We start from the raw sequence: 25,725 nt of genomic DNA on the forward strand, positions 1-25,725 counted from the left end.
GCAAAATGTGTTACTATTTACTGGGGCAAAAATGGCTTAAAAAAAAATGGTAGGGGTCCCTGGGTGGCTGCGTTAAGCGTCTGCCTTCAACTCAGGTCATGATCCCAGGGTCCTGGGATCAAGCCCCACATTGGGGTCCCTGCTCCACTGGGAGCCTGCTTCTTCCTCTCCCACTCCCCCTGCTTGTGTTCCCTCTCTCACTGTGTCTCTGTCAAATAAATAAAAAGGGTAAAGCTGTAAGAACTGATTGTAGAGGCGTCGTACCAGATGTGAGTGACCCGCCGGCCGGTATCTTCGCAGGTCCTGGAGCAACCTGTACTGCGTGCTCCGGAACAGTGAGCTGACCTTCTACAAGGACGCCAAGAACCTGGCACTGGGGGTGCCCTACCATGGGGAGGAACCCCTGGCCCTGAGACACGCCATCTGTGAGATTGCTGCCAACTACAAGAAGAAGAAGCACGTGTTCAAGCTGAGGTGAGGCCCTTCCAGTCCGGGGCCCCTTCCCTGGCAGCTCAGTGTGGCATTTGGGGCCGGACGGGAGCCTGGAGGAGACCAGCTCCACGCCTCAGTTGCCCCTTGGGGTCTTTTCAAATCAAAGAGGCTTTGAGTCCAGATTTTCACCTCTCAGCAAGTGCTGTGCCACCTGGGAGGGTTCTGGTCCCGGGGAGGCTGCGGGTTCTGGCTCCTCCCCAGGCAGAGGGGGCCGCCTAGCAGGAAACCCTTTCTTGTCTCAGGCTGAGCAATGGCAGTGAGTGGCTCTTCCACGGCAAGGACGAGGTGAGTGCGTGGCAGCCTAGGCCAGACCCCTGCTGGCAAAGGAGCAGAGGTCTCCCTCACAGCAGAGCCCTAGGGGCTCCCCCTCCCCGGTGGCCCATGACCCTCCCACCCTGCAGGAGGAGATGCTGTCCTGGCTGCAGGGCGTGAGTGCCGCCATCACCGAATCCCAGAGCATCCGCGTCAAGGCACAGAGCCTGCCCCTGCCCTCTGTCACCGGCCCCGACGCCAGCCTCGGCAAGAAGGACAAGGAGAAGAGATTCAGCTTCTTCCCCAAAAAGAAGTAGCCCCTCTGGCGCCCCGCCAGCGGGACCGGGCAATGTAGGGACTGGCGGGGCGCCCGCGGCCTCAGCCTGGGCCCGGTCCTCCCCGCAGCCCACCGCCAGGCCCCTCGCTGCCTGCACCTGCCTGCTCCGACCGCGACTGACCGCCGGTGGCCTGGGCCCGCTGCACCTCGATCCCTGCCTCCGCCTGCCGGCTGATGCCTGCCTCCGCTCCCGTGCCGCCCAGGCTCCCCCGCCAAGGACGGGGGGGGTGGGGGGTGGGGGGTAGGAGGGGCACCCTGGGGCGGAAACGGTTTCCCAGGCACCCGCCCTCCCCTCCCAACCCCTTCTCCCGACTGAGGGCCCTCCACCCCCAGGCCCCACAGAAGCTAGAGAAGACAGAGATTCCTGAGATGCTGCCCACTCCCAAAGCAGGTCTTGCTTGGGGCCACCTCCCACTGGGTCACGGCCAGGTAAAGGGACGAGGACACTGGAAATGCCTGACCTGCCCCGTAGGGGCATGGGGAAAGAGCTTCAGGTAGGCGCCCAGGGCTCTAGCTCTCGGCAAGGGGCTGCTGGGGACCCTGGGGACCCAAGGGGCCTCTTCCCCACTGGGCTTCCTCAGAACTGGGACTCTCACCTCAGGGGCCACCCCATCCCTTCTCCACTCTTCCTCTCACCAAAAAAAAGGGGGAGGTTACCTCCCAAGGTCGGGGGGTCTTAAATGCAAGGTTCTCCTGTCTCCAGTGCCCTCTGCCACCACCACGGTGGTAAAAGGAGGTAAGAGCTCTTAAGCTGGTCCTCTTAAAACAGCAGTTCAAGCAGCATAGGGCTCAGAGGTGAAGGAGGCAGACCTTGACACTGCCCAAGGCTCTGCCTCTCCAACTCCCAGCCAAACCAGCACTATCCAACTCAGACCCAGAGTCCCTTAGGGACAGTACAGGTCCCCAGATAGAAGACGGCTACCCCAGCACCCACAGCAAACATCCCAAAGCCAAAGGCCCAATGTGTCCTGTCTAGCTACCATCTGAGGGTACTGGCTGGACAGACAGCAAAGTAAGTTCATGACCTATCCCTCTGGAGGGGCAAACGGTCACACAACCCCTGGACAGCTGGGACAAGTGCGGGGGCCTGGGCCATGAAGGTACGGCACGCCTTGCTTGGCTTCTTCTGAAGGTCCTGGTCTCGGGTCTTGGGGAAGTCCCATGGGTGCAAAGGCCACCAAACATCTAACACCCCCTTCCCCAGGCGCAAAGGAGCCCTGCCCCTTATTTCCCCAGGGATAGCCTTCCCCATGCTGTTAAGGTCAGACATCTGGAGGCGAGAGGGCTCTCGTTCCAACAAGGATCTCGCCCACCGCTCTGAAAGCAATACAGCCCCAGCCCAGCATCTTAACTAGGTTTAGGTCCAAAAGAGGGGTCCAACTGGGGGCAGCAGGTGTTTCCCCCTGAAGAGACCATAAAAGTCCCTGGGGCCTACAGCTGCTGTTCCATCACCTTCCCTATGAGGAGCCTTAGACACGCCTAGATGATTCCTCTGGAAGGGGGTGAGGTCCAGGTAGCAACCAACCACAGGGGTAGGCATCCAGAGGTATTGGGCCTTCCCGGGAGCCCCTAGTGCAGGCACAGCTGAGATCAATACCACCATGTCAAGGGGAAGCTAACTTCAGACAAGAACAGCAAGAGGAAGTTCTCCAATGGAGCCTGACATCCCCAGATTGGGTGGTCCCACCTTTGCAGCCAGGGTCTTCACTGGGCCCCTATACGTCTAATCCTACATCCCTCTTTACATCTACAGGGAAGCTAGTATATACCATTCACCAGCCTCCCTCTCTATCTGGGGAAACCAAGGCAGGAGGCAGTGAGGTGACTACACTCACCTGGCAATGAAGAAGGCCTCTGGTCCATCTGAGGGCATGTCCTGCTCCAAGGCAAATAGCACATTCCTTACTGAAGAGCAGGTAGTGGCAAGAATCTTAACTCCCTCCCAGGGCCAGGCTTTAGGGAGACAAGGGGGGGCCCCCTCTGCCTTCCATGTGTGCCAAAGTAGCAACTGAGGTGAGACATTTCCAGCAAGTAACTCCAGTCCAAAGAATGAAAGGGCCCCAAAGGAAGAGGTAGGATTTCACCAGCCCAGGTCCTCCAGACTGGGCAATGGCAGCCAGCTGCATGTGACCCGCCAGCTATGGCCAGCGCCCCAGGCATCCCTCCCATGTCCCACAGGCCCCAAGACACTCAACCAATGGCACTGAAGCTACAGGAGCCCGGCTTTGGGAGACTGCCACACGAGGCGAAGCTCTTGGCACCCTGGCAAGGGTTTCCTCTCCTTACATTTTCTACTGCGCCATCTTTAACAGTACTCCCAAACTAGGCTGACACAGCTCCAGTCCACACCAGCGTAACAGGCTTCCTCCCCAGGGCAGCTCAGAGGAAGCGCCTTCTGGGCATGGTCAGGTGGTCTTCCTTCCCTCTCCCCCTCCCCTTCCTCCCCTGGCCTCAACTGACTGGCTGAGGTGGGGGAATGGAGGGTCCTCAGGCTTCCCCCCAGCCCCCACAACTAGCACCCATAACAGGAAGCTGGTGGAAGGCTCAGCGTCCCCACCACACCACTTCTCTTTCCTGCCTATCGGAGGGCAACTAGGGTCCCAAGGTTGGTCCTGGCTCTCTCTCCCTGCCCTTTAGGGGGAGGGGGCAAGGATCCAGAGGCCCATCTGGCCTGGTCCCTTGGACAAGCAAGCTCAGGGAGGACACAAGGGAGGAGGCAGCTCCACAGGACTGCAATCCTGTCGGGCACAGACCACGCGATCTGGCGCTCGCCCTGGGGCCAACCGGGCCTTGTCCTCCACCTGCTCAAATGTGCTTCCACGAACCAGAAAAAAACCCATTTACTAGTTTTTCTAATAAATCAATAATGCTCCACCTTTCTCTCAGTTACTTGACTAGTTTTGTTTCCCTTCGAATTGGACCAAGGAGGGGTAGTTGAGTGAGCAAGGGCATGGAGACCGGGGCGGGGGGCAGAGTCTCTGGTCTGTCCCTACAGAGTCTTACGCCCATACCCAGCTGCTGTGCCGTGCCCGAGACCCTGACAGAACCTCGCTCACTCACGCATTCAACCACCTCCGGGTCTGCTGCAAGCTCTTCCCCACAGAGCTCCAGACAGAGATTTTGGCCTTCACTGGACGTCAGAATCACAGTGCTGTGCCTGAGATTCATCTCCAGGGGGCGATTTCTCTTGGTCTACGTGGATGGAACTGGCATCATCATTTTTCAAAAGGCGCCACTGATGAGTGTCATCAGTAGCAAGTGAGAACCGGTGAGCTGGTTCAAGGCTCCCCGTCAAGCCTAGATGGCTAAGGATCACCCGGGGAAAGTGTTCACTACAACTTTCCAGGCCCTACCCCCGAAAGGTCTGAGTCAGGGAGTTGGAGAAGCAGTGCCTCACCCATTTTCTTCAATCTGTAGATGAGGGAAAAAAGCAAGAGTTCAGGTGACCCAGCAAATTAACGGCAGAGCTAGGACCAGAACCTGGGTGTCCTGACTCTCACTCCAGTACCTTTTTGGCTACTGAGCCTCATACCCCAGGCCTGGTAGGAGCCAACTGTCCTCAGCAACAGTGGCAGTGGCCACAGAACGTTCAGGACAGCGAGTAGCTCTGCCCTGTCTGCTTCTGCCTAGGAGAGGCCTCCCCTGGCCTCCACTCCTCCCCTGACCTCTTTAGACTCTGCACAACTGCCTTCACGCTGAGTCCATCCTGCAAGCTCAGAAGCTTGCAGAGCCCCAGCCCAGACCTGTGGGAACACCTGCCTGCAGAACAGGGCCAAACAAGGCTGGTCTACCACAGAGAAAGGGCAGAAAGCCCAATCAGAAATAGGCAAGCACTCCCAGCCCTTTGGAGAAAAGACACTTTGAGAATGGGATGAAAACTGAGGCCCCATCCAGAAAAAAACACATTTGCTCTCCTCACGTGATGTTGCAAGCCACCTCAAGGCACGTCTAGGCTCCAAGTTTAGAATCCTTGTCTCCTACGATGTCTCCTGGGAACTAGAGAGGGAGAGAAAAAGCACCCGACACTGGAAATTTCTGCCCATTAGAAAAATGTTCCATTCATTTTCCTCACCTGGTTTAGTTCAACTTTGGTCCTTGAGGAAAAGAGCTCAAGGCTGGCACGGTGTCGTCCCCCCACAGGACACCAGGCCGGGCAGAGAACAGGTTCCCCGCACGCACCCTGGTGCCTCACGCTCCGCGAGCACAGATGACACATGCGGGAACGTGCAAGCAACCGCCCCCACGGCCCGCCTCCCTCAGGCGCCCCGGCCTCGGTCAGCTCCCCCCTCCCCAGCGAGGCCCAGTGAGGAGCCGCACGCAGGTCGGTTGGTCAGCAGCGGTTATTGCACCATCGGCAAATAATGACATGTATATACATTAGCGACAGCCACAGGGTCAGCAACACAACCCACAGGAGTACCTGACCTCAGTCCGTTACATTCTTCACGGGAGAGGAATCAACAGAAGCACACACGCTCACAAACACATGTGCACACAAATATACCACAGAATGGAAAGCAATAAATTATGGGCCTTGTTCCTGCCTGGATTCTAAGAAAAGGCCCAATTAAAGAGCCAAGCCTCCCCAGGCCACCTTCCCACGTCTCCTCTGGGCAGGCTCCTCAGCCTGGCAGTGGTCAGCCCAACACTGGAGGCCTGAGCACGGCTTGCTCTCCCTGGGAAGAGGAGAGCTTAAATATTCGGCTTATTACTAGAGAGGAACTATATACAAGGGAAGTGGCTACACTGGCCTCAGTGGGTAGAAGGGCTCAGCTGGGCCTATGAAAGTCGCCATGAGCCCAGGAGAGCGCCAAGGCATTCCCAGCAGGTGAAGACACTAGCTGAGCACACCAGAGCATTCTTTCAGGGGCTCGTGTGAGCAGGGGGAGCCCAGGCTTGTGGGCAAGTGTGCCAACGTTCCTCCACGTCCCCCCACCGCATGGCTCCTCCCTCTCCCAGGACTCAGACTCAACCTATGGAGTTCAAGGCCTGGAATTTCTCCCTCAGGTTTCTCACTCTGCCCTGCTGGCTTGGGTCCGCTGGGTCCCTGGGAGCCTCTTCCTTTGGCCAATACTCCGGACTCCTGGAAATTCCAGATTCCTGGAAATCCAGGCCCTGTCCCACCATGGCTGCTGGCGAGCTTGGTCCCTGCCCGCTGCCCTCCTCCAGCCCCGCAGCAGGGCAGGGCAGGGGGCCCTTCTCCATGACAATCACCCGTCGGTTGTTCTCCAGGGTGAGGTCCGCAGTGACATACAGGGCCTCCTCTCCGACCAGCCTGCTTTGGGGCAACCTCCCAAGAGGCTGGGGCTGTGAGGCCTCTGGGCCCGCCCGGCCCCTCCCGGAGCCCACGCTGCAGCAGCGGCCCACCCTGCCCGCCAGAGGGGGCTCCACCATGTTCTCCGGCGCCGAGCGGCTGCGGTTGACCGGCGGGCCTCGGGGCCGGCTGCCCTCGGCCTGGAATGCCTCGTCGTGAGAGGCGTACTTGGAGCAGAGCTCCCGGACATCAGGCCAGTTGAAGGTCTCCGAGTCGAAGGGGCTGAGGGGGCTTCGAGAGGAGGGCCGGACCCCAGGCGAGGTGGTCCTCGGGTTGGCAGCAGTGGGGCTGAAGGACAAATGCCGAGGAGAGCCGGGCTTGGGTGGGCTGTGCTCCTGGGCCACCGTCTGCTCATAGTGGAGGAGGGACAGCACGGGCTTTCTCGTGCCTGTGAGGAGAGAGTGAGCGGACTGAATCGCTGGGTGGGAGGGGAGAGCGCAAGTGAGGGCTCTGCACTGCCTTCTGCTCACGCTCCAGGCCAGGCTGCTTGCTGGGGTTTGGTTATGAAGGGAGAGAGATCACATTCACCATCCACGGCCCCTTTATCAAAGGGCAATGGGGGGGGGGGGGACACCCCCCAGGTGGCTCAGTCAGTCAAGCGACTGCCTTCAGCTCAGGTCATGATCCTGGGGTCCTGGGATCGAGCCCCACATCGGGCTCCCCGCTCAGTGGGGTGTCTGCTTCTCCCTCTGCCTCTCCCCTGCTTGTGCTCTGTCAGATAATAAAATCTTAAAAAAAAAAGGGGGGGGGCAATGAGAAGAATGAAGAAAAGGCAGCGAACAGAGTCAGTGGTCAAAGGAAAAGACAAGAGCCTCTACTCTCCTGGAAGAGAGGACCCATGGCCATGTTTCCCCCCAAGGTCTCTGCTCCACAGGAAGGGTTCAGGGAGGGCAGCAAGGAGGCTCAACCAAGGCCACACGCCTGGCCTTGGGCATTAGACTAACCGCCAGGGCTCACGCCACCTGTGTGCGAAGTCCAGCCCTCTCTTCGGTCATGGTTCTACAGGGGTCCCTTTCCCCCAAGAGCCAACCTGCTCCTAAAAGGCTCTTCTACCCCAGACTTGTGGGAAGGGCCCACTGCCCACCCCCATCGTCGTACCTTTGCCGCCTGAGGGTGCTCCGGCCTCCTCCTGCAGGCAGGGAACGATGGGAGCTGCCTTTCCCCACTGTAGTGGTGGCCTGGCTGTCACAGATTTGCTCTTGATCCGGAGGCTGTACTGGCGGGCCAGCTGGTAGACCTTGTTCTTGACTCGCTCACTCACGTGGCCATCCATCATGTGCGAGAGCTGCACGATGCGGGGGTGCAGCGGAGTCACCAGCTCGCCCTGGACACCGCTGCTCAGCTCCTTCACCAGCTCCTTCAGCTCCCGGGCCAGGTGGGCCGGGCTGGGCCGCTCCGTGGGGGAGGCGCTCTCGGGGGAGGCAGTGGCCGACTCCTCAGTGATGGCCCCCAGCTCGTGCTCCTCCAGGATGAAGAGCGGCTCGTGCAGGTCGAAACCGTTGGCCTGGCCTTGGCAGGGCCCCTTCCGAGAGCTCTCCCCAGGAGACTCCATTCCATCCCAGATCTTTACAATTTCTGAGGACGGCCGGAACTCAGCATCTGTGATAGGAGCTGGCTCCCCAGCGCTCGCCTGGCCGGGTCCTGAGAGGTCAAACAGAGCCCACGAGGGCGGCCGGGAGCCCACCTGCCTCTTGCGCCCCAGCGGAGCCACGGGCTCCGGGTCTGGCCTGGGAAGGCTGTTGAATCTGGAAACGGAGTTTCTCACCAGCCCTTTGGGAATGTAGGAGAGGCTCTCCCGGCGCCGGATGCTAAAACCCGCATCGTGGTGCTCTGCGTTTTCGTAGTAGCTCTTGATTCTGTCCAGCAACAGCCGGTCTCGGGTGGAGAGCGTCGATTCCTTCTTCTTGCAGGAAGACCTGTCGGGCTCCGCTGGGCAGCCTGGGCTCGGGGGCTCCGTCCCATTGACCGAAGGGCCACTCTCGGCGGCCACGCCCGCAGCGCTGTCCACCTCTGGGGGCAGCTGCGAGCTGAGGGCGTCCGCAGTGCTGCCAGGCCGGGCCGGGCCCTTCTCGCTGCCCTCGAGGCTGAGCACGCTGCTGCTCCGGCTCATGAGCCTCGGGCTCCCAAAGCCGCCGGCCGTGCCATCCTCCGGCGCCAGGCTGCTCCGCCGAGAGAAGCTGCCGACGAAGCGCTCGGCAATGACGCTGGCCTGGTCCAGCACAGAGGGCGGCAGGAGGCTCTCGGCCTCCTGTGTGGCCATGTCCTCCTCCTCCTCTTCCTCCTCCTCCTCACTGCTCAGAGCCTTGAGGTCCTCAGTGCTCTCAGCCACCACGAAGTCCACCATGTCCCCCGGGGGGTCCAGGCCCAGCAGCTCCTGGTGGGCATCGAGCTGTGTTTCCAGGGCTTCTGGAGACTCCGTGTCTGAGGGCACCTCCTCGATGCCAGGAACTTCCACTGCAGCAAATACTTCCTGCTCCATCTCAGGCTCAGGGTCTGGTTCAACCTGGGATAGGAGAGCTCCTATGAGCCAAAACCTTCCCTGAGACCCAGAGAAGGGGACAGCAAGACCTGCTCAAAGCCCAGTGAGAGGGCATGCAGTTTAGGACCAGAGGCGATGAAAAGGAGCACAACTCGAGAGTGGGGGAGACAGGCCCTTAGGGAGAGGAACGTGGTGATGTCCCTCAGTCATCATGCAGCTAGTGGTCTTGGGTTATAAAACCCAAGGAAAATTCTAGGAACACGGATGGAGTAGAGTGGTGGCACCTCTCAGTGACAGCCTGCCTGGGAGCGACAGGGACAAGGTGGGAGCACACAGCACAGGGTATGCCTGATGGAGAGACAGCTTCCTAAAGCCCTAGAGGCCACACGGGGGTTGTTCTGGATTCAAACCCAACTACCCAAGGGGCCAGGATCTCCTGCGTGGATGAGGGTCCAGAGGGCAATAGGACCACACGCTAGAGTCCCGTCAGAGTAGGTGAAGACAGGGATTTGGCTCCTACCAGCCAGCCTCCGGCCCTAGGCACAACGCCACATATGCCCAGCAGACAGGTAAGGAAGGAAGCAGATGCCAAGAACCTCCTCCTGACCACCATGAAGGTCATCTGAACCACGAAACCAGCCGGTACAGGCGGCTTCCCGAGCGGCCTTCAGGGAGAGCAGACCCTCTGCATTCTGAGGAACCAGACCCGACGCCAACTGCTCTAATCCAGAGTCTGCAAAGCAGGACCCATGGTCGAGGCCTGCACTGCCCCCCATAGCAGCTGCCGGCCACAAGGGGCTTCTGAGCGCCTGAAATGTGGCTAGTCCAAACTGAGAACAGCTGTAAGGGTAAAATACACGCCAGACTGCAAAAACTTCATACAAAGTATAAACTGTCATGAATAGCTTTTTCCATTGATTACACGTTGAAATAGCTGGCATTCAATAATTAGTTAACATGGCTGCTAGAAAATTTAAAGTTATACGTGTGGCTTGCTTCCTATTATCATGGGACTGCACCACCCCAGACTCCTATCCAATGTCATCCAGGTTTCTCAGACCAGCCCTGGTTGTGAGGCCCGCCCTGGGGTCAAGGCCTCATACACTTTTTCTTGTAACTCTGGGAAAACAAAGGTATCGGTCCCACCCACAGACAGCATGGGGTGGCAGGGAGTGAGATGTGGGCTTCTAAGTCAGACTCTGGTCTGATCTCAGCTCTGCCCCTCAGAAGCTGCCCAACGCCAGGCACGTCCCTCAACTTCTCTGAGCCTCTTTCTACCTGAGCTGCTGCAGGGAACAGAAGGAAGAAATAAAACATCAGATGTGGAGGAAGTGCCCAGATGTCAGTACCCAGGGGGCACAGACATAAGCCCAATGTCTGGCTAGCTGGCGGGGGCAGGGCCTTATGCTCTATACAAGGAGGCCTGGCTGAAGGGACCTAAAATCCGGTCACTTGTAATACGGCCCTTGACAAGAGACTGTATCTTGTCAAAAAGGGGCTTCTTTTTCTAATTCATAGAAAGGGGCTGCCTGCTCACCCCACCATATGCCCAGAGGGCAGACAGGGTTCCTAAAGGGCCGAGAGTCTGGGGAGGGGAGCGGGGGGGATCCCTGTCCCCATGGGCCCACAGGAGGGCCCGTGCCAGCTAGTCCCACCCGCAGACCTGCACTCTGGGCATCCTCACGGGCCCTGCTGCCCGCCGGCCACTCACATCTGGCAGGGAAGAGGCGGACTCCAGGCTCACGCGCTTCTCAGTACTCGTCGGAGACCGGCCGCTGGACCTTCTGCGGCTCTTGGGGCCTTCAGACTCCCTGCGCCCCTTCTCCTGCAGCAAGCAGAGGGCCACCATCAGCTCCTGGGACCTTCCGCAGCCCAACAGAGGCAAACCTTCTGAGCCCCAAGGGGGCTGGGCTGTACTGAGAGCCAGCCTGAGACCCGAGCCTGAACCGCCCAGTCTGGGGATCCAGCCCCACTGGCTTCCCCCCTTCCCCGCCGCCCCCACCCAGTTAGTCACGCTTACTGGGTAGTACACTAGCTCACGCCCAGTACTGGAACAGCACATGCCAAGGGCTCACCAGGGCGTGACAGCGGGCAAGGGGTTAGATGCTGATGGCAGGAGTGAGGGAACAGGACAGAGGAGTGGGAGGGCAGGGGAGAGAACTCCTGGATGGGCATGCACTGGCCAGGGAACATGCAAGGAGGAGGGGAGATCAGAGAGACACCTCACCATAGCGCCCCGGGAGAAAAGTAAAGCGTTGGCCCGATAGTGCCAGCAGTGGAGGGCGGCCAGCAGCGAGCTGGCAAAGTCGGCTACCTGCTCCGCCACTGCCAGGCTCTCCTCCTCCTCCTCCTCCTCCTCCTCCGAGCCTGGGGGATCCAGTCTGGCCCCCTTCTCGCTGCCTTCATGCCCTGCCAAGTCCTCCAGAGACACCTGAAAGGCCTGTTCCTCCTCCTCCTCCTCCACCACCTCCTCCTCTTCCTCCTCCTCTTCCTCCTCCTCCTCCTCCTCCTCCTCCTCCTCCTCCTCCTCCTCCCGAGCAGCCCCTTCGGCCTCCGGCTGCACGCCCTGAGTACGAGGAGACCGCCCGAAGTCCAGGAGAGCGCCGGCACTGCCTGCGTGCTGGTCAGAGCATAAGACCCCCTCGTGACCAGGCTCTGGGCAAGCCCCCTCCTCCCGCCAGCGGCTAGGCGCACGGAGGCTTTACACCAGAAAGCCACGCCTGAACACCCAACACCTGGTCTCCACCAGGGCCCAAGAAGGACGGGGGCGGGGGTCCTCAAGATGGGAAGGTGGGACCTGGGAAAGCTGGGGCTGGTGCCTGGTCAGGAACTCAAGACCCAGAGAGGCCTGCCTGCCCCAGAGAGAGAAAACGGAGAAGATCCAGGCTGGGCCACCACCAGGGTACTGTTCCAGGAAAAGGGTACAGAAGGATCCCCAGGGCAAGGGCCACGGCTTATTCATCTCTGTGACTCTTGTGACAGAGCCGAGCACACAGTAGGTGCCTGACAGGTATTTGTCAAACACATAAAGACGATGAGAGCTGAAGGGGCTGGGACGCTGACCCAGTAGGCCCGTTCCCCTGTCAGGCCAGTCCTCTGCCCACTGGCCTTACCTTCATTCCTGCTGCTCTGGCTGCACCCGCCACGACCAGGTCCCAGCACACAGGCAAGGGGGGAGGGGAGAAGAGGTCAGTAAGCAGGAGAAAGAGCCTCTTTAGAGAGACCAGGAACCCCCTGGGGAAGGCTTCACTGGGACTCCTACTCCCAGAACCCTCCCCTGGTCTCCTGGGCTTTCAAAGGAATGACTGAGAGCAGAGGCCCCAGGGGATGCAGAGGCCCCAGGGGACGCAGAGCAACACAGGTCCATGTCCCTCACTGCGGCTGTTACCCGAGGACAGGGTGCTAGGAGTGTGTGGGAGGGAGAGCTCAGCCCCCTGGCTAGACAGCAAGGGGTGAGGCCCACCTCCAGGGAGGAAGAGACAGGGTCCCCTCTAAACTGCCCTCGACACCCAGAAGGTGACCTGCGTCCCCTCCCTGCCCCTACCCTAGAGCTTGCCAGGAAGGGCCGGCCGTGCTCACACTCACCTTTCTCAGTGGGCTGCCTGAGCAGGTGTCTGGCTGGCTCTGAGAAGGAAAGCACATGGACGGTCAGTGCAGGCCCGGAAACAGCCGTGTCTGACCCTGGTCCCATGCTCACCGCGCCAGCGCCACCAGCTCGAAGTCCGCTCCAGCCTGGCCGCCCTCAGCCCCAGGGCCTGAGGGAGGCTGCCCTCCTACCTGCCCCACAGGAAGGCAGGGCCCGGGCCACCCCCATCTAGCACCAGACTGCCGCTGTGACCGCCAGCCCCTCCCCCGAGGAACAGCTCCGCCCAAATCCCTGCAGGAGTGCTCCTCGCCCGGGCCCTGTCCCAAGCTGCCTCCTTCAGACCGACTCGCCACATCTCTGGAGATCCTTAGCTCTGTGGCCAGCCCCACCTCCCCTGCGATAAGCACGTGCGCTACACCACGCTATACCCGAGGCCAAGCCCCCTTGCAGCACCCCGGCTGGAAAGCAGAGGTCGCACCGGACTTCCTACGGCCGTTAAGGCCTGGCTCCATGAAGCCTCGCTGCCTGCTGGGGAGTGTGGCCCGGATGAACGAGCGCTGACCAGGCTCTGGGAACAAGATACAGAACACATCCATTAGGCTGAGAGTGTCATCACCTTGCACCCCAGCCTTTCTGGGAACAGATCTGAGACAGGCAGGCAGGGGTAAGAGGGCATGTATCCAGGGACCTCTCCACAGAGTCTTGACCTCAGCCCACAGTGTCCTTGCCCGACTGGTGTTAACTGGGAAGCCCACTATAAACTCGGAGGCAGAAGGAAAACCTAGTGAGGTCTCTCAGCTGTTCCTGAGCAGGGGGGCACACTGCAGAAGTTTCTTCTACTGAGACGTGTGAGTACACGCACACAATCCACGCAACAGAAGTACACTGTGAATCCGATTGTTTTTAAGGTGAGAACTACAAAATGTCCTACTCCTTCATCTTAAAACTTGGAATCAAGAACATTTAACAAGTGACAAGCAGTGACAGCAGCATCTTACTTCTCTAGAGCGTACCTCTACGCCCATCTCCGCTCTCTGCGAGGGGGAGGCCTGGAGGCAGACAGCGTAGGGGACTCCACGCCGTCACTGCGGTGCTCACATGGGGCCCCATCTCCCTCTCAGCAACGTGCTGGCTTTTTTTTTTTTTTAAACATTTTTTTAAAAGTAATCTCTACACCCAACATGGGGCTCGAACTCATGACCCCGCAATGAAGAGTCTCACGCTCCACCAACGGAGCTGGTCAGGCGCCCCTTGCTGGCCTGTCTTTACCCACACTTCTCACAAGTCCAATCGACCGATTTCAAACAACAGAAGCAGGGAGAAGAGCCGCTCCAGGGGAGGACGCTGCGACGGACAGGAACCACACCTCGGGTGCGCGGCTGCCGTGGTGACCCCCCAGCCCCAAGTGGCACACACGCCCCACAGACGCTGTCACACGGGCACCAGAAAAGGAAAAGTTCAACACTGGTCGGCACGCTCTACCTTAAGAGAATGAAGGTGTTAAAAGAGATGTTTGTTTCATAACGGTTGAAACTAAAGTACACAAACAAGCAAACGGAAGCCGACTCCGTCAGGGGTCACAGGCAAAAATCTCGGTTCTGTGGAAACGGAGCTCTAGAATGACTCACTGCCCGCGTGCCACGATAGCCACAGTGTGGGTGCTGACTTCATTACAGGCACGACTGCGGTTCCTACCACCAGCAGCTCTTCCCTGTGCCAGAAGCTGCCAATTCAAAGCTGTGGCAGGTTAAAGGGGAATCAAGGGCAATGCTAGAAGGACAGGAAGAGCATCATGCAAGAACAGAAAACAAAGAGGGCCAGAAACTTAGGAAGCAACACCCCCAGTTGGGGGCTTTTCACACAGGCTGTCATAAAACATTTGCAACCATCACAAATCTGCCTACAGTTCAAGATCCACTGAGAATAATACCAAACAAAACAAAATCACAAAAGCTTCCAGAGACCACATGGCTCCATCTTCCAGAAGACCAAAGCCCATATGTCACTCCCCAGAGTTGTCAGGGGACCCATGGGTCGTGGCCAAAGCCCAATGCACCCTGGAGATCCATGCCAGGCCAAAGCTGCCAGTCACTCCCGAACCTTCTCTCCAGGGGTCTCTGAGACACTTGTCACTCCAACTCTCACCTCCTCTATGTCTGGCAGGTACCCAGCCGAAGCTAAAACTGTCCCTGGGCCTCAGACTAAAGAGCCGAGTATAAACAGATGAACAGACATAGAAAACACACACCCTAATCACTCCCAGAACTAAGAATAAAAGCAGTTTTCTCTTTTTCAACAGAGGATTCATTCCAATAAATCCAAGTACAGAGTAGCACGCCCAGTCATGGAAGAAAACGCAGCAGAGGAAAACGGAACTTTTTCCTGAGACCCAAAGTAAATATTTCCTGTCTGGATTTGGTGCCACTTGATGTCTAACTCGCTTTCCCCACGTCCTGCCTCTGCTCTTCTCTAGAACTGGGCTGGGGATCACCCATGTCTGAGCGTCGCTCCTGGCTGAGTCCCGGGATTCCGAGTGGCAAAGGAGCGAGGTTCTGGTCACAAGAAGGCTAAGAAGGAGCACCGAGGCCTGAGTGAGCAAGTGTTCTCAGGGACCTGGAAAAGGCGGGCTGCCCAGCCCTGGTGGGCAAGAAGGGCACGAACGAAGGTGCCTGGCAGAGGGCAGCACCAGCACGGGGACAGGGTGCTCCCCATGTGCCCAGTGACCCACCCTCCCGCCCTTTCCCGGGATGTCCGGGGAGGTGAGAGCCAGCCCCAAATCCTACTGCAGAGAGTCCCCCTCCTGGCCAAGAGTCCTGTGAGGAAGCCTCTCTGCCCACACAGCCCATCCCTTACCAGACTGCCGGCGCCCCTGGCGTGCGTGAGCGGACACCTCATCCTGGGAGGACCAAGCCTTCTTCAGGCGCTCTGGGCTGCAGCGGTACCGACTGGGATCTGCACACGAGACTGACAATCAGCCTGGGCCTGGACTCTGACCATATCTGACCACACCTCTGCTGCCTGCCCCAGCTCCAGGGGCCAGAAGCCTCCAGAGCTCCCGCTTCTTCCATCTTCCATCCAGAAATGTTAGGCAGTGGGAGTCCCACCTGCCAGCAGGACCATGCCCCTGGTCTTGCAGTAGACCCCTAGCCCTTGACAGAAGGAGCTTCCCCATTCTCCCTGGAACAGTAGTATCAGGCAGAGCTTCCCCAGGATGCAACATGACCTAGAAATGTGCCCAATTAGGGAGAAGCAGGCAGAAAGTGAACACTTACAGTAGGAGTCCATTTCCAAGATGGCTTCCTTGGCCTGGAAGGAAAGGAAATGCACCCAGTTAGTATGTTCTATGTGCGCGCCTCTCTTGGCCCATGGACTTGCTCTGCTGCACCGGGACACCCCGAAGGCTGGGCCGAAGCCCATGGCGCCTGGGCACTGACCCCCGCTTTCGAGTGAAGCCAACGTGGAGTGAGGCACCACTGGGCCCGTGGAGCTGGCTGAGGAACCCTCTTGTCCCTGCACCCCGGGAACTCACCTTCTGGGGGATGGTGGTGTGGTGGTTCTCCAGGATGAGCCTCTTGATGTGGTGAGTCCAGCTCCGTTTCTCCTCCACCGTTTTGGCCTGGAAGGACCAAGGGAGAGGGAGCCAGGGTTATTACCGCAAGCCTGAAGCCACGCGCCATGGGCCACGTCCGGTGCCTCTGCCCTGTCAGGGGCCCTCTGTGAGGTTACCTGAACTCCTCCACACGAAGCCCAGAGAGGCCTGCATGGATTCCCCACCACGCAGAGGGAGGCCGTGGGGCCCAGCACAGCGAGGAGAGCCGCGGCGGCGGCTGCGTCCCCCGCCCGAGCAGCCCGGCCCGCCCCTCACCTGGATGTTGTACTGCTGCTTGCTGTGCTTGTAGTGGGTGACGGTGAAGCACAGGGAGTCTCTGGTACTTTCGATCAGCATCAGGGAGGAGCACTGGGGCAGAGGGAGAGCGCCATCAAGCACGGGAGGCGGGGGGCGGGGGCTGACCTGCGCCCCAGCCCCTCGAGACCATCCGGGGAGGCAGCCAGAGTAATCTCAGGGTGGAGCTGCATCCACCCCAACCCGGGGCCCACGAAGAAGTCACGAAATGCAGCCTGGGGCACCTGGCAGGCTCGGATGTTAGAGCCCAAGACTCTTGATCTTGGGGTTGTAACTTTGAGCCCCACGTTGGGTGAAGAGATTACTTAAAAAGAAAATCTTAAGGAAAAAAAAAAAAAAGGAAGAAGAACGGAGCCTGGCCCACTGCAAGGGGGGAAGAGGGCAGAGGCTGTGACAGCCGCCTGGTTACCGGGATGTGGCCCTTGTAGACAAAGTGGTCGCCCCGCTTCTTGGTGACAAGCAGCGCTTTGTCAAAGAGGAAGAAGGTCCTCTCGTTGCGCACGCGGTGCACGCGGAACGTGCCCTCGAGGACGAGCTCCCCGTAGATGGTCAGGTCCGGCCCCTTCCAGTTGATGAGCAGCGACTGAACCTCCTAAGGCAGAGACGCCCCGACCCCCAGAGTCAGGCCGCTCACCGACAAGGGGCCCCAGAAACTCCAGACACAGCCACCACCCACACCCTGTCACGAGGGCCCCCCTCCGAGCAGCCCGCCCCACACGGAAACCTGCCCTCGGGTCCCCCCCCCCCCAGCACAGCGGCCACACTTCGCCCACCAGCCGGCCTGCCCCCACGCCCCAGCGACCAGCCCTGGAGCACCTGGAGCCGGACCGCGTGCTCGTGCCTCCTCTTCATGTCGTTGATGTACCAGGCCACGCAGGTCATGGTGTCGATGGCGTCCTCCACCACCTCGAAGCCGTCCTCTTCTTCATCGAAATGTTTGGCAATTTCCTGGACGGGAGACAGGCGCATAGGCAGCCCAGCCTCAGCGCTGCCCCGGCCCCGGCCCCGCACACCCTCGGCAGGACGCCGGGCTACCTGGAGCAGCAGGTGGTACTTGAGGATGCGCTGCACGGGCTTCAGCAAGTAGGAGCCCAAGGGCAGGGAGTGCTGCAGGAGCGCCTGCCGGTCCCGGAAGAACTTGGCCTGCTGCTTGTCCCGCATGCACTCGGTCAGGGCGGCCACGGAGCTGGGAGCGGGGAGAAGGGGCCATCACCACCCAGGAAGGCCTAGATGGGGATGTGGGGGGCTCCAGGCCCACAAAATAACTCTGTCTCCCCTCTCCACCCCAATTACTCACTTGGGGTAGTTGTTGCAATACTGGGTGTAGATATCAAACTCTTGACTCTAAGAGGAGACCAAAGAAAGATGGTGATTTCTGGGAGACTCCCATTTGACTCTAAACTTGGGTATACCAAAGACATGGCCCTGACCCCCACAGCACACTCTGCCCCCCTTTCCCTGAACACCTGTAGATCCATCTTTGGACCCATCTGTCTGGGAGGTCCCATCCACCTAGCAGCCCCTGGCGCTACCCCAGAATTCCCTTCCCATTTGACACAGGACAACCGGCACTTCCCCTGGACAGAGGCCTCCAGGACCCACACATCCTCTTAAGCTGGGCACTACTGTGCCTCGGAGCCCCCAGCAAGGCGGAACAAGAGGCAAGGACCCAGCAGCCCCTCTTACCCTTTCCACAAAGCAGCTGGCCACAGCCACAGGGTCACTGTTGCAGCTGTCCAGGTCTCGGAGTAGCTGGCTGGGGGAGGGGAGAGTGGTCATCAGACCCCAGACAGCGCACAGCCTCCACAGCTACCAACACGCCCCCTCCCCAGCCTCCTGGTGCCCAGATACACAGCCAGCCCCGAGCTGCATGCCGAAGAGTCGGGGCGTCCATCCTCAGAGTGAGCCCCGCCCAGGCCAGCAACCACGGAAAGTACCCAGCACTGCCACAAAGACAGGGAGCAAAGGACACCCACATGCTCAGCAAGCAAGAGAGACAGGGGACACCAGTACCCACCTTGGGAGGGGAGACAGCTCCTCTGCAGGCAGAAGGAGTCAAACACACAAAGGCAGAAATTAAAGGGGGAAGAAGAGAGAGACGGGACTCCCAATGGAACCAAAGGCCCCCAGTTCCAAAGGAGGCAGGAAAGGGAGAGAAACAGCATGAGTCCCAGTACCCTCAGAACTTAGATGGGGCATTATGGGAAACCCTAAACACAATGTTCCCCTGATGCCTCCTCCTGTGCACCTCTTTTCCTGACCCCACCACCAGCCAGCCCAAGTCAGCCTGTGCCTGCCCTCCTGGACTTCTGCAGCTGGCCCAGCAGGAAGCCCTGACAGCCCACATGAAAGGGCCCAGGGTAAGTGTCCTCCTGTCCTCCCAATGCTGTCCCCTCAAGCACTGCCCCTCCCAACCAGTGTCCTTTCCCTGGGGAATCTGTGGGCCCAGTCAGCATACACCAGATCCTCGAGGAACCCCTGTGCCCCGAAGCAGCCCCTCACCGGGCCCTGCTCACCGCCCCCCATCACATTCTGTCTTGCCTGTCATTCTCCTACTGGGTCAGATCACCCCAGGGAGACCCGACTTCCCATGGGGTCAGTGGGAAGGTGAAGAAGAAATGAAGAGATGTGCAAGTGAGGGGGTGAAGATGAAAGAGACAAAGGGGCCACAAAGGTACAGAGGGAAGAGCATCACGTGCCAGAGGCCAGCAGATCCCTGACGGGGTGCTGGCCCAGGCCGACCCAACATGCCCATGGCCTCGAATGATGCGGCACATCAGCCCCAGGGCACGTGGTCCCATGTCCCCTCTCTCCAACAGGGAGCTAACTGCCCCGCTGTACAGGGATGGACCACCATGACCCACCGTGAGCAGTCAGGGCCCGGGCCCACATGTCACAGCCAGGCGACTAGGGACATCCAGGGCTCCTCCCTAGGCCCCAAGACGGGCCTCACAGGCAGAACACGGTATGTGTTAGGCCCGCTCCATACCTGTTCAGTGCATAGATGTTTTCTATGTTCCCAAAGAGGGCGCTGACTTGTTCCGGTGTCAGCAGCCCAGGCGTGTCGATGATCTTCAAGAGGTAGTCCTGCGTGGAGGGAGGCATCAGAACCCAGCCCCTCCTGGAGCAGTCCTACCCCCCATTACTTCCCCCAGCCACACCTCATTCTGTCCTCCATTTACAACTACAGTGTGACTTCACAGACGTCGCCTACTGTACTGGGCTGGAGAGCTCTCTCCCAAAAATCAGTATCCGTTCAAGGATCTCAGGACAACAGCATACTGGATTTAGGGTGGGCCCTAAATCCCACGACTGGTGTCCTTATAAGAGGAAAGGACATAGAGTGACCCAGAGAAGGCGGCATTGGGAAGATGGAGGCAGGTCAGGACAGTACATCTACAGGCCAAGGAAATCCAAGTATTGGCAGCAACCACCTAACAGAAGCCGGGAGAGAGGCATGGAATGCATTCTCCCCCTCAGACCTTCCAGAAGGACCCAATCCTGCCACTATCTTGATTTCTGACTTCTGGCTTCCTAAACCAACATAGAGAAATCCCTGCATTTTAGCCCCCAGCCTGTGATAATTTGTTACAGCAATCCCAGGAAACAAATACAGGTCTCTCCGCTGCGAGCGGAGGGCCTCAGCCGCCCAGCCACCTCCCCGGGCGCCCCGCAGGGAGAAGCCTGTCACGCTGGCCCTGCGAGGTGGGTGCGTCTTCATCTCACGGAGGAGGGACTAGAGGCTCAGGGGCTAATGCAGGTGCCCGAGACCCCGCAGCCAGGAACCAACAGAGCAGGGATCCAGGCACAGACGGGCAACATCCAGGCCAGCTGCCCCACTGAGTCCAGTCTCTGTGAACGGAGCAGTCCCTGTCCCTCCCCATCAACCGTGCCTGCTCCCTGAGGGTCCACCGGAGGTTCCACTGGCCCCTGCTACTGATCTGACCTGAAGTCTGAGGATTCCCGGAGCAGGGACACGAGGCCTCCCCCCTGCTCCATGCAGAGCAGTCTTCTTCCGACACAACCGTCAGGGAGAACGCTCCCTCCGGGGTCGGAAGCGGGTTGACAGGCGAGCAGGGCCATGCGGAGCCGGAGGCCAGCCACACCGCAGCCCCGCAGCCGCTCGCGCGCGGGCCTCACCTCCACAATGCTGCGCAGGTCCTGCACGTACATCCGCTCCGTCTCCACGATCTCCCGCACCACGCGGCCCAGGTAGCTGAGCTTGTGCACCGGGGCCGCCGGGGCCCGGCCGCCGAACGGGGACAGCGGCCCCCTCCCGCTCAGCCAGCCGCCGGAGCCGGTGCTGCCGTTGGGCGGATGCCGGCCGCGCAAGGAGCCCGCCCCGTTCTCGGCGGCAGCCTCGGGGCCACTGGGCTCCTCCATGGCGCCGCGGCTGTCACGGGAGGAACCCGACGAGGACGTGGTCGAGGTCAGGCTCACCGGCCGCTCCTGGCTGCCATCCCGGCGGAGGGAGGCAGACACGGGCATCCTGGCATCGCTGCCTGGCGAGGGCACTCCGGGGAGGTTCTGGGCAGGATGGACAAAGAATTAAATCTCCGAATCCTCAGAGAAAAGGAAAGCAAAAGGGTGGCTGCTGGGGGAGGAGAGAGTGGGGAGTTAGTACTTAATGGGTACAGAGTTTCCATTTTGCAAGATAAGAGAAGCCCTGGCGACGGTGGTGACAGAGGAGCAACAATGGGAATGTACTTACAGCCACTGTACCGCCATACACTTAAAAATGGTTACAATGGAAATTTTGTTTGTGTATTTCACCACAGTTTTAAACAATGTCCAGAAGGTCCTTCCCTCAGACTCCACAAGCACGCACAGGGATGCCCAAGTAACATCCCTTCCTGACTGCAACAGCTCCGGCATCCCCAGAGGAGAGGGTGACCGCATCCAAGGACAATCAAGGGCTCAGAAACCCGAGCCCCAGGAGAGCAGAGAGGACATCTCCGCCAAACCAGAAGCCGGGGTGCCTTCAGGAGGAACCCCAAGCCCAGCCCCGCTGCTCCGGCAAAGCACCCAGCCTCTCCGAACCTACCCCAGGGCTGTGTCCTTGAGAAGGGAGCGACCTGCTGCATGGACAGGTCTGAGCGTGGTGCCTGGCTTGGGGCAAGGGCTCCATAAACCATCGAAACAGTGATGATAATAGCAACTGTCAAAAAGCACTTCCCAAGTGCCCACTTGTCGGGGCCTGGGCTGGGGTCACCAGCAAGGACAGCTGAAGATCTAGCCCTTGGGATCTAAGACGACACACATGCGGGGGGTAAGATTCTCCTCAGGATTAGGACATCTCTGGGGGCACCAGCAGCTGCACCATGAACGCTTCTGAAGCCTTCTGGATACTGACAGGGAGGCAGAGGAGAGAGGACAAAGGCTCCCCAACCCCAGCACCTGGTACAGGCCCTGACTCACCCCAGCTCCCAGCGCACAGGAAATGCCCCAGGCCTGAGCCACCAATGAGTCTCTCTGAACTCCCTTTAGCACAATGAGGTCAGGCAGCCCAGCAGGCAGGAAACTGCTCCCAGGTAAGGCAAACACAGCCTCAGGTGGACTTTAGACCCTGAGCAGGTGGTGCTGTTCACAGGTAGGCCCACCTGGAACAACCCAGAGCAGTAAGTCTGGCAGGGGCTAAGGCCTCTGGGATGGCCAGGGACGCTCTACCCCAACCCCAGCAGACCACAGCTCACCAACACCACTTCCAGAATGTGCATTTCATTGCTGCCTGCACAGGAACAAAGTTCCAGAGCATCACTCTCACTGTCACTGCCCCAAAGTCTTCCACCCCTATTTCTAGGGCTCAGAAATTACTAGACCACAGGCTAGAGCTACAAGGAGGATTTAGGTGCCATCACTCCAGCACTCCTGGGCTCTGGCTTTTGCAAATGTTCTCTCTGCCTGGACATTATTCCCACGCCCCCCACGCCCACCCCATCTTCCAAGCCATACCACCCCCCAAACCCGGTCACTTATACCCAATCCTCAGGTTTCAGAGTAGAAGCCAGCCCCCTTCTAGAAACCTCCCCAGAAAACAAACCTGGATGCCCCCTTCCACATACTCTTACAGCACCCCAGGATTTACCCCTACCACTCCCTGCGTGATTGTGACTAGTCTGAGATCCCCTGCCCTAGACCGTCAGTGCCCTAAGCTCAGGGGCCTTAAGGGGGATCTGGCAAATGGATGATGGCGAACAAACCGGTGAGTGTACCGAGCTAGAAGTCAAGAGCCCAGTGAGAAGCCTCTCCAGCATAGCACTGTGCCACTGCCGGTCGCAGCCTGGGCACGGGGAGGAGTGTCACCTCTCTGGAGATCCCCGGGAGCCTCTCATTCTGCAGATAAGGACAGAGTGGCAGCGCGAAAGCCATTCCTGCCTTCTCCCTCCCTTCCAGGTCCAACAGAGGAGAATGGACAGGCTCATCTTGGTGAAACTCTGAGGGAAATGCAGCACTGCTGCTTCTTCCTCCCTCCTCAAAAGAGCCTTTAAAGTTAACCAGCTGGGCCTTTCTACAGAACCAGCCCACAGGGTAAGGCTGTGTCATTTCAGCACGAAGAAAAAGATCCCAACCCCGCCCCAGTCTTTAACCCCCAGCCCTATGGGACTCTGGTGTCCTTCAAAGCCCAATGCAGTCAGCCCCCACCCCACCCCGCCCCGGCCCGCCAGTCGCAGCTGGAACAACGGGGCAGAAACTTATGACCTAAGACCTTTCCCAGATCAACCCTGGGGTCAGGCAGCCCCTACGGGGATGCTAAATGGCAAAGGCCCAAGTCCCAGACGGATCTCACAGCTGGCCAGGTCAGTTTTAAAGTAAAAGATTAGCCACAGCCCCCCTCCACCCTCACACACACTCTCAGGGGGGCCTTCTCAGGGTCACTCTTTGGGGACCCCATTGCCCTATGAACCCAGAAACGAAATGAAAGCATCTTTTCTCTTTGGAGAAATTTCCTCTGGTGCAATGCGGCCATCTCCCCGCAAAGCAAATTCACGTTGCCAAAGCCGCGCCCGCGCCCAGCAGTCCCCCTGCGGCCCACACGAAGCACACCAGCCAAGCGCTGAAGCACTCCAAGTGTCAGGACACAGCAAGCCACTTTCACCTCCTAACAGCTCTATGAACTCAGTACCATTACTGCCCCCATTTCAGATACAGAAACTTGAGGCCACAGAAGTAACATGTGGCAGAGTCCGGACGTGTACTCGGGCAGGAAGGCTCCAGTGTTCCCGCTCCCCTGCCCCTGCCTGCTGTCTCCCTAATGGATTTCACACGAGCCAGGGCCACAGGCAAACGGATTAGTCACAGGCCTGGATGCTATGGCTTGGCCTCAGCCTAAGCCGTGGGGGACTTATTAAGTCTTGAAAGATCACGGCTCTCAGCATGGCGCTTCATTTACCCTACAAAGGCCGTGGAGGCAAAGGAATGAAAGTGAAGATTCCTTACAGCTACTTTCTAGACCTGCTGCTCTGTGACCTCCGGCCATTTATCGTCCTGTTGGAACAACATGGTAAAATACAGATTCCAGGTCAAAGGATCGCAGGTCATGGAAAAAGGAAAAAGTATGAGGTCACAGAGGTCACCAGGCTCTGACTATAATTCCTTGCATGAGACATGCGCTGCAGGGACCAGGAGACCCAGGACCACAGGCTCTCTAGGACAGGAGGCTTGCTGGAAAAGTGCAGAGACCCACAAAGAGAGGATGACAAGCATGTGGGGCAGTGAGAACAAACAAGGCAGAGTCCAGGGGGGCTGTTAGTAGAGCCATCACACTCAGTCTGAATGCGTTCTGGTCCTAAAAGCCTGAGCCCAACCATTACTGTGTGTGTAGTTCAGACTCCCAAAGAGACGGCACCAGTGCCTGCCCACCTGTCCCGGGCCAGAGGCGACCTTTCCTTCCTCTTCACTGAGTATCACCCCAAATTGCAAGGTTCACCTCAAAGCCAAGATTAGCACTCAGGTCTTCAAACTCATGCGGAAGACACAACCTGGCTGGGGAAGTGGGAGCCTAAAGGAGACAGGCAGAGAGCAGCCAAACCCCCAAGCCAGATGCCCACGCCCACCTCCTCCTACCGCACCCAGTCTCCAGTTTCCCTAAGTCTCCCCCAGCCATGACCTCTTCCATCTCTCAACATGAGTCAGTCCAATCATCAATCAGAGAATCAGTCTTCTAGAAAACTCCGTATCTCCAGTCCCACACCTGTGAAGGTCTCCCAAGCCTTTCTTTTTGATGGACCTAAGAAGTGGCTCAGACACACATCTTTAAAGGGGTGGGTAGGGGGAGACAGGAGAGGAATGTTTCCTTTTTTTTATTTTTTTTTTAAAGATTTTATTTATTTATTCAACAGAGAGAGAGACAGCCAGCGAGAGAGGGAACACAAGCAGGGGGAGTGGGAGAGGAAGAAGCAGGCTCATAGCGGAGGAGCCTGATGTGGGGCTCGATCCCAGAACGCCGGGATCACGCCCTGAGCCGAAGGCAGATGCTTAACCGCTGTGCCACCCAGGCACCCCTCCTTTTTTTTTTTAAACTCTCTCTAAATTTAAACACAATCCACACCCTTCCTCTGCCCACACCTCCTAGGTTATCGGCCCTCCCTTCTGAGGACCTTCCCCCAGTGTCCCCAGGCAGAGAGGCAGGCTGCAGCAGGCCCCTTGGATTCCCAGCACAGCTGACTCGGGTCAAGTCCCACATGCTTTTTCTCCTCACTAGGCCTCAGCACCATGTCCCAAACCTAACCCATACCCCTGCCTCCAACAGGTAAAAAATGACAAAACCCATAATTAGCCCCCATGCCCTATCCTTAGGCCTCTGGTCACTGAGGGAGAAGGACCCCGCTCCCCCACCCCCAACTTCAGAAAAGATGGTCCCAGGGATGCCTGAGTGGCTCAGTTGGTTAAAAGGCCAACTCTTCATCTCAGGGTCATGAGTTTAAGCCCCGTGCTGGGCTCCATGCCCAGTGTGGAGCCTATTTAAAAAAAAAAAAAGAAAGAAAGAAAAAGGAAAGAAAGAAAAGATAGTCCCACAGGGTCACTCACCTGGAACCTTCTGGAGAACCTCTCCTTTTCTGGTCCTGGGGAATCCCCAGGACTCAGCGCATTCCCTTCTGACCCTACCCCCCCCCCCGCCCCCCGCCAGCAGGCTGCTGAGGAGAAGGCAGGAGAGGGAGGGGGGCTCTTGCTGGACAACCCTCTGTGCAGGCCAGCTCTGGAGACGCCCCAGAAAACAGTTTGCTTCAGAGAGGCTGGCTCCAGGTGTGGAGGAGGCTGATGTCATCCTTTCACCTTCCGCTCCTCACCCCACACCCAAGAAGCGGAAGCCCGACACACCTGTCCCCGAGGCGGGAGGGGAAGGAGCAGGGGGCTCTCCTAA

The 25,725-nt window shown here is 58.8% G+C and overlaps 2 protein-coding genes across 7 annotated transcripts in view; one reads left to right on the forward strand and one right to left on the reverse strand.

Annotated features, from left to right (window-relative positions):
• SPTB (spectrin beta, erythrocytic) overlaps nt 1-3,956 on the forward strand; it is a 119,945-nt gene extending 115,989 nt beyond the window's left edge. For both annotated transcript variants that reach the window (XM_048220059.2, XM_026486830.4), the window contains 3 exons: nt 301-474; nt 735-777; nt 894-3,956. In XM_048220059.2, coding sequence (XP_048076016.1) covers nt 301-474; nt 735-777; nt 894-1,061 — 385 coding nt within the window. In that variant the 3' untranslated portion in view covers nt 1,062-3,956. The remainder of the gene's footprint in view (nt 1-300; nt 475-734; nt 778-893) is intronic.
• A 1,450-nt stretch (nt 3,957-5,406) lies between these two features.
• The window catches only part of PLEKHG3 (pleckstrin homology and RhoGEF domain containing G3), a 102,045-nt gene continuing 81,726 nt past the window's right edge, over nt 5,407-25,725 (reverse strand). For 4 of the 5 annotated variants that reach the window (XM_057318472.1, XM_048220060.2, XM_048220062.2 and 1 more), the window contains 17 exons: nt 20,505-20,891; nt 19,354-19,451; nt 18,051-18,120; nt 17,662-17,708; nt 17,400-17,550; nt 17,181-17,312; nt 16,774-16,956; nt 16,326-16,418; nt 15,990-16,076; nt 15,733-15,766; nt 15,314-15,412; nt 12,939-13,028; nt 12,460-12,498; nt 11,988-12,007; nt 10,586-10,699; nt 7,494-8,898; nt 5,407-6,783 (listed from right to left, as the gene is read on the reverse strand). In XM_057318472.1, coding sequence (XP_057174455.1) covers nt 6,050-6,783; nt 7,494-8,898; nt 10,586-10,699; nt 11,988-12,007; nt 12,460-12,498; nt 12,939-13,028; nt 15,314-15,412; nt 15,733-15,766; nt 15,990-16,076; nt 16,326-16,418; nt 16,774-16,956; nt 17,181-17,312; nt 17,400-17,550; nt 17,662-17,708; nt 18,051-18,120; nt 19,354-19,451; nt 20,505-20,891 — 3,783 coding nt within the window. In that variant the 3' untranslated portion in view covers nt 5,407-6,049. The remainder of the gene's footprint in view (nt 6,784-7,493; nt 8,899-10,585; nt 10,700-11,987; nt 12,008-12,459; nt 12,499-12,938; nt 13,029-15,313; nt 15,413-15,732; nt 15,767-15,989; nt 16,077-16,325; nt 16,419-16,773; nt 16,957-17,180; nt 17,313-17,399; nt 17,551-17,661; nt 17,709-18,050; nt 18,121-19,353; nt 19,452-20,504; nt 20,892-25,725) is intronic. The other variant, XM_057318473.1, reaches the window with a different exon arrangement.

Source organism: Ursus arctos, unplaced genomic scaffold (assembly GCF_023065955.2).
Source record: "Ursus arctos isolate Adak ecotype North America unplaced genomic scaffold, UrsArc2.0 scaffold_25, whole genome shotgun sequence".
Taxonomy (NCBI): Eukaryota; Metazoa; Chordata; class Mammalia; order Carnivora; family Ursidae; genus Ursus; species Ursus arctos.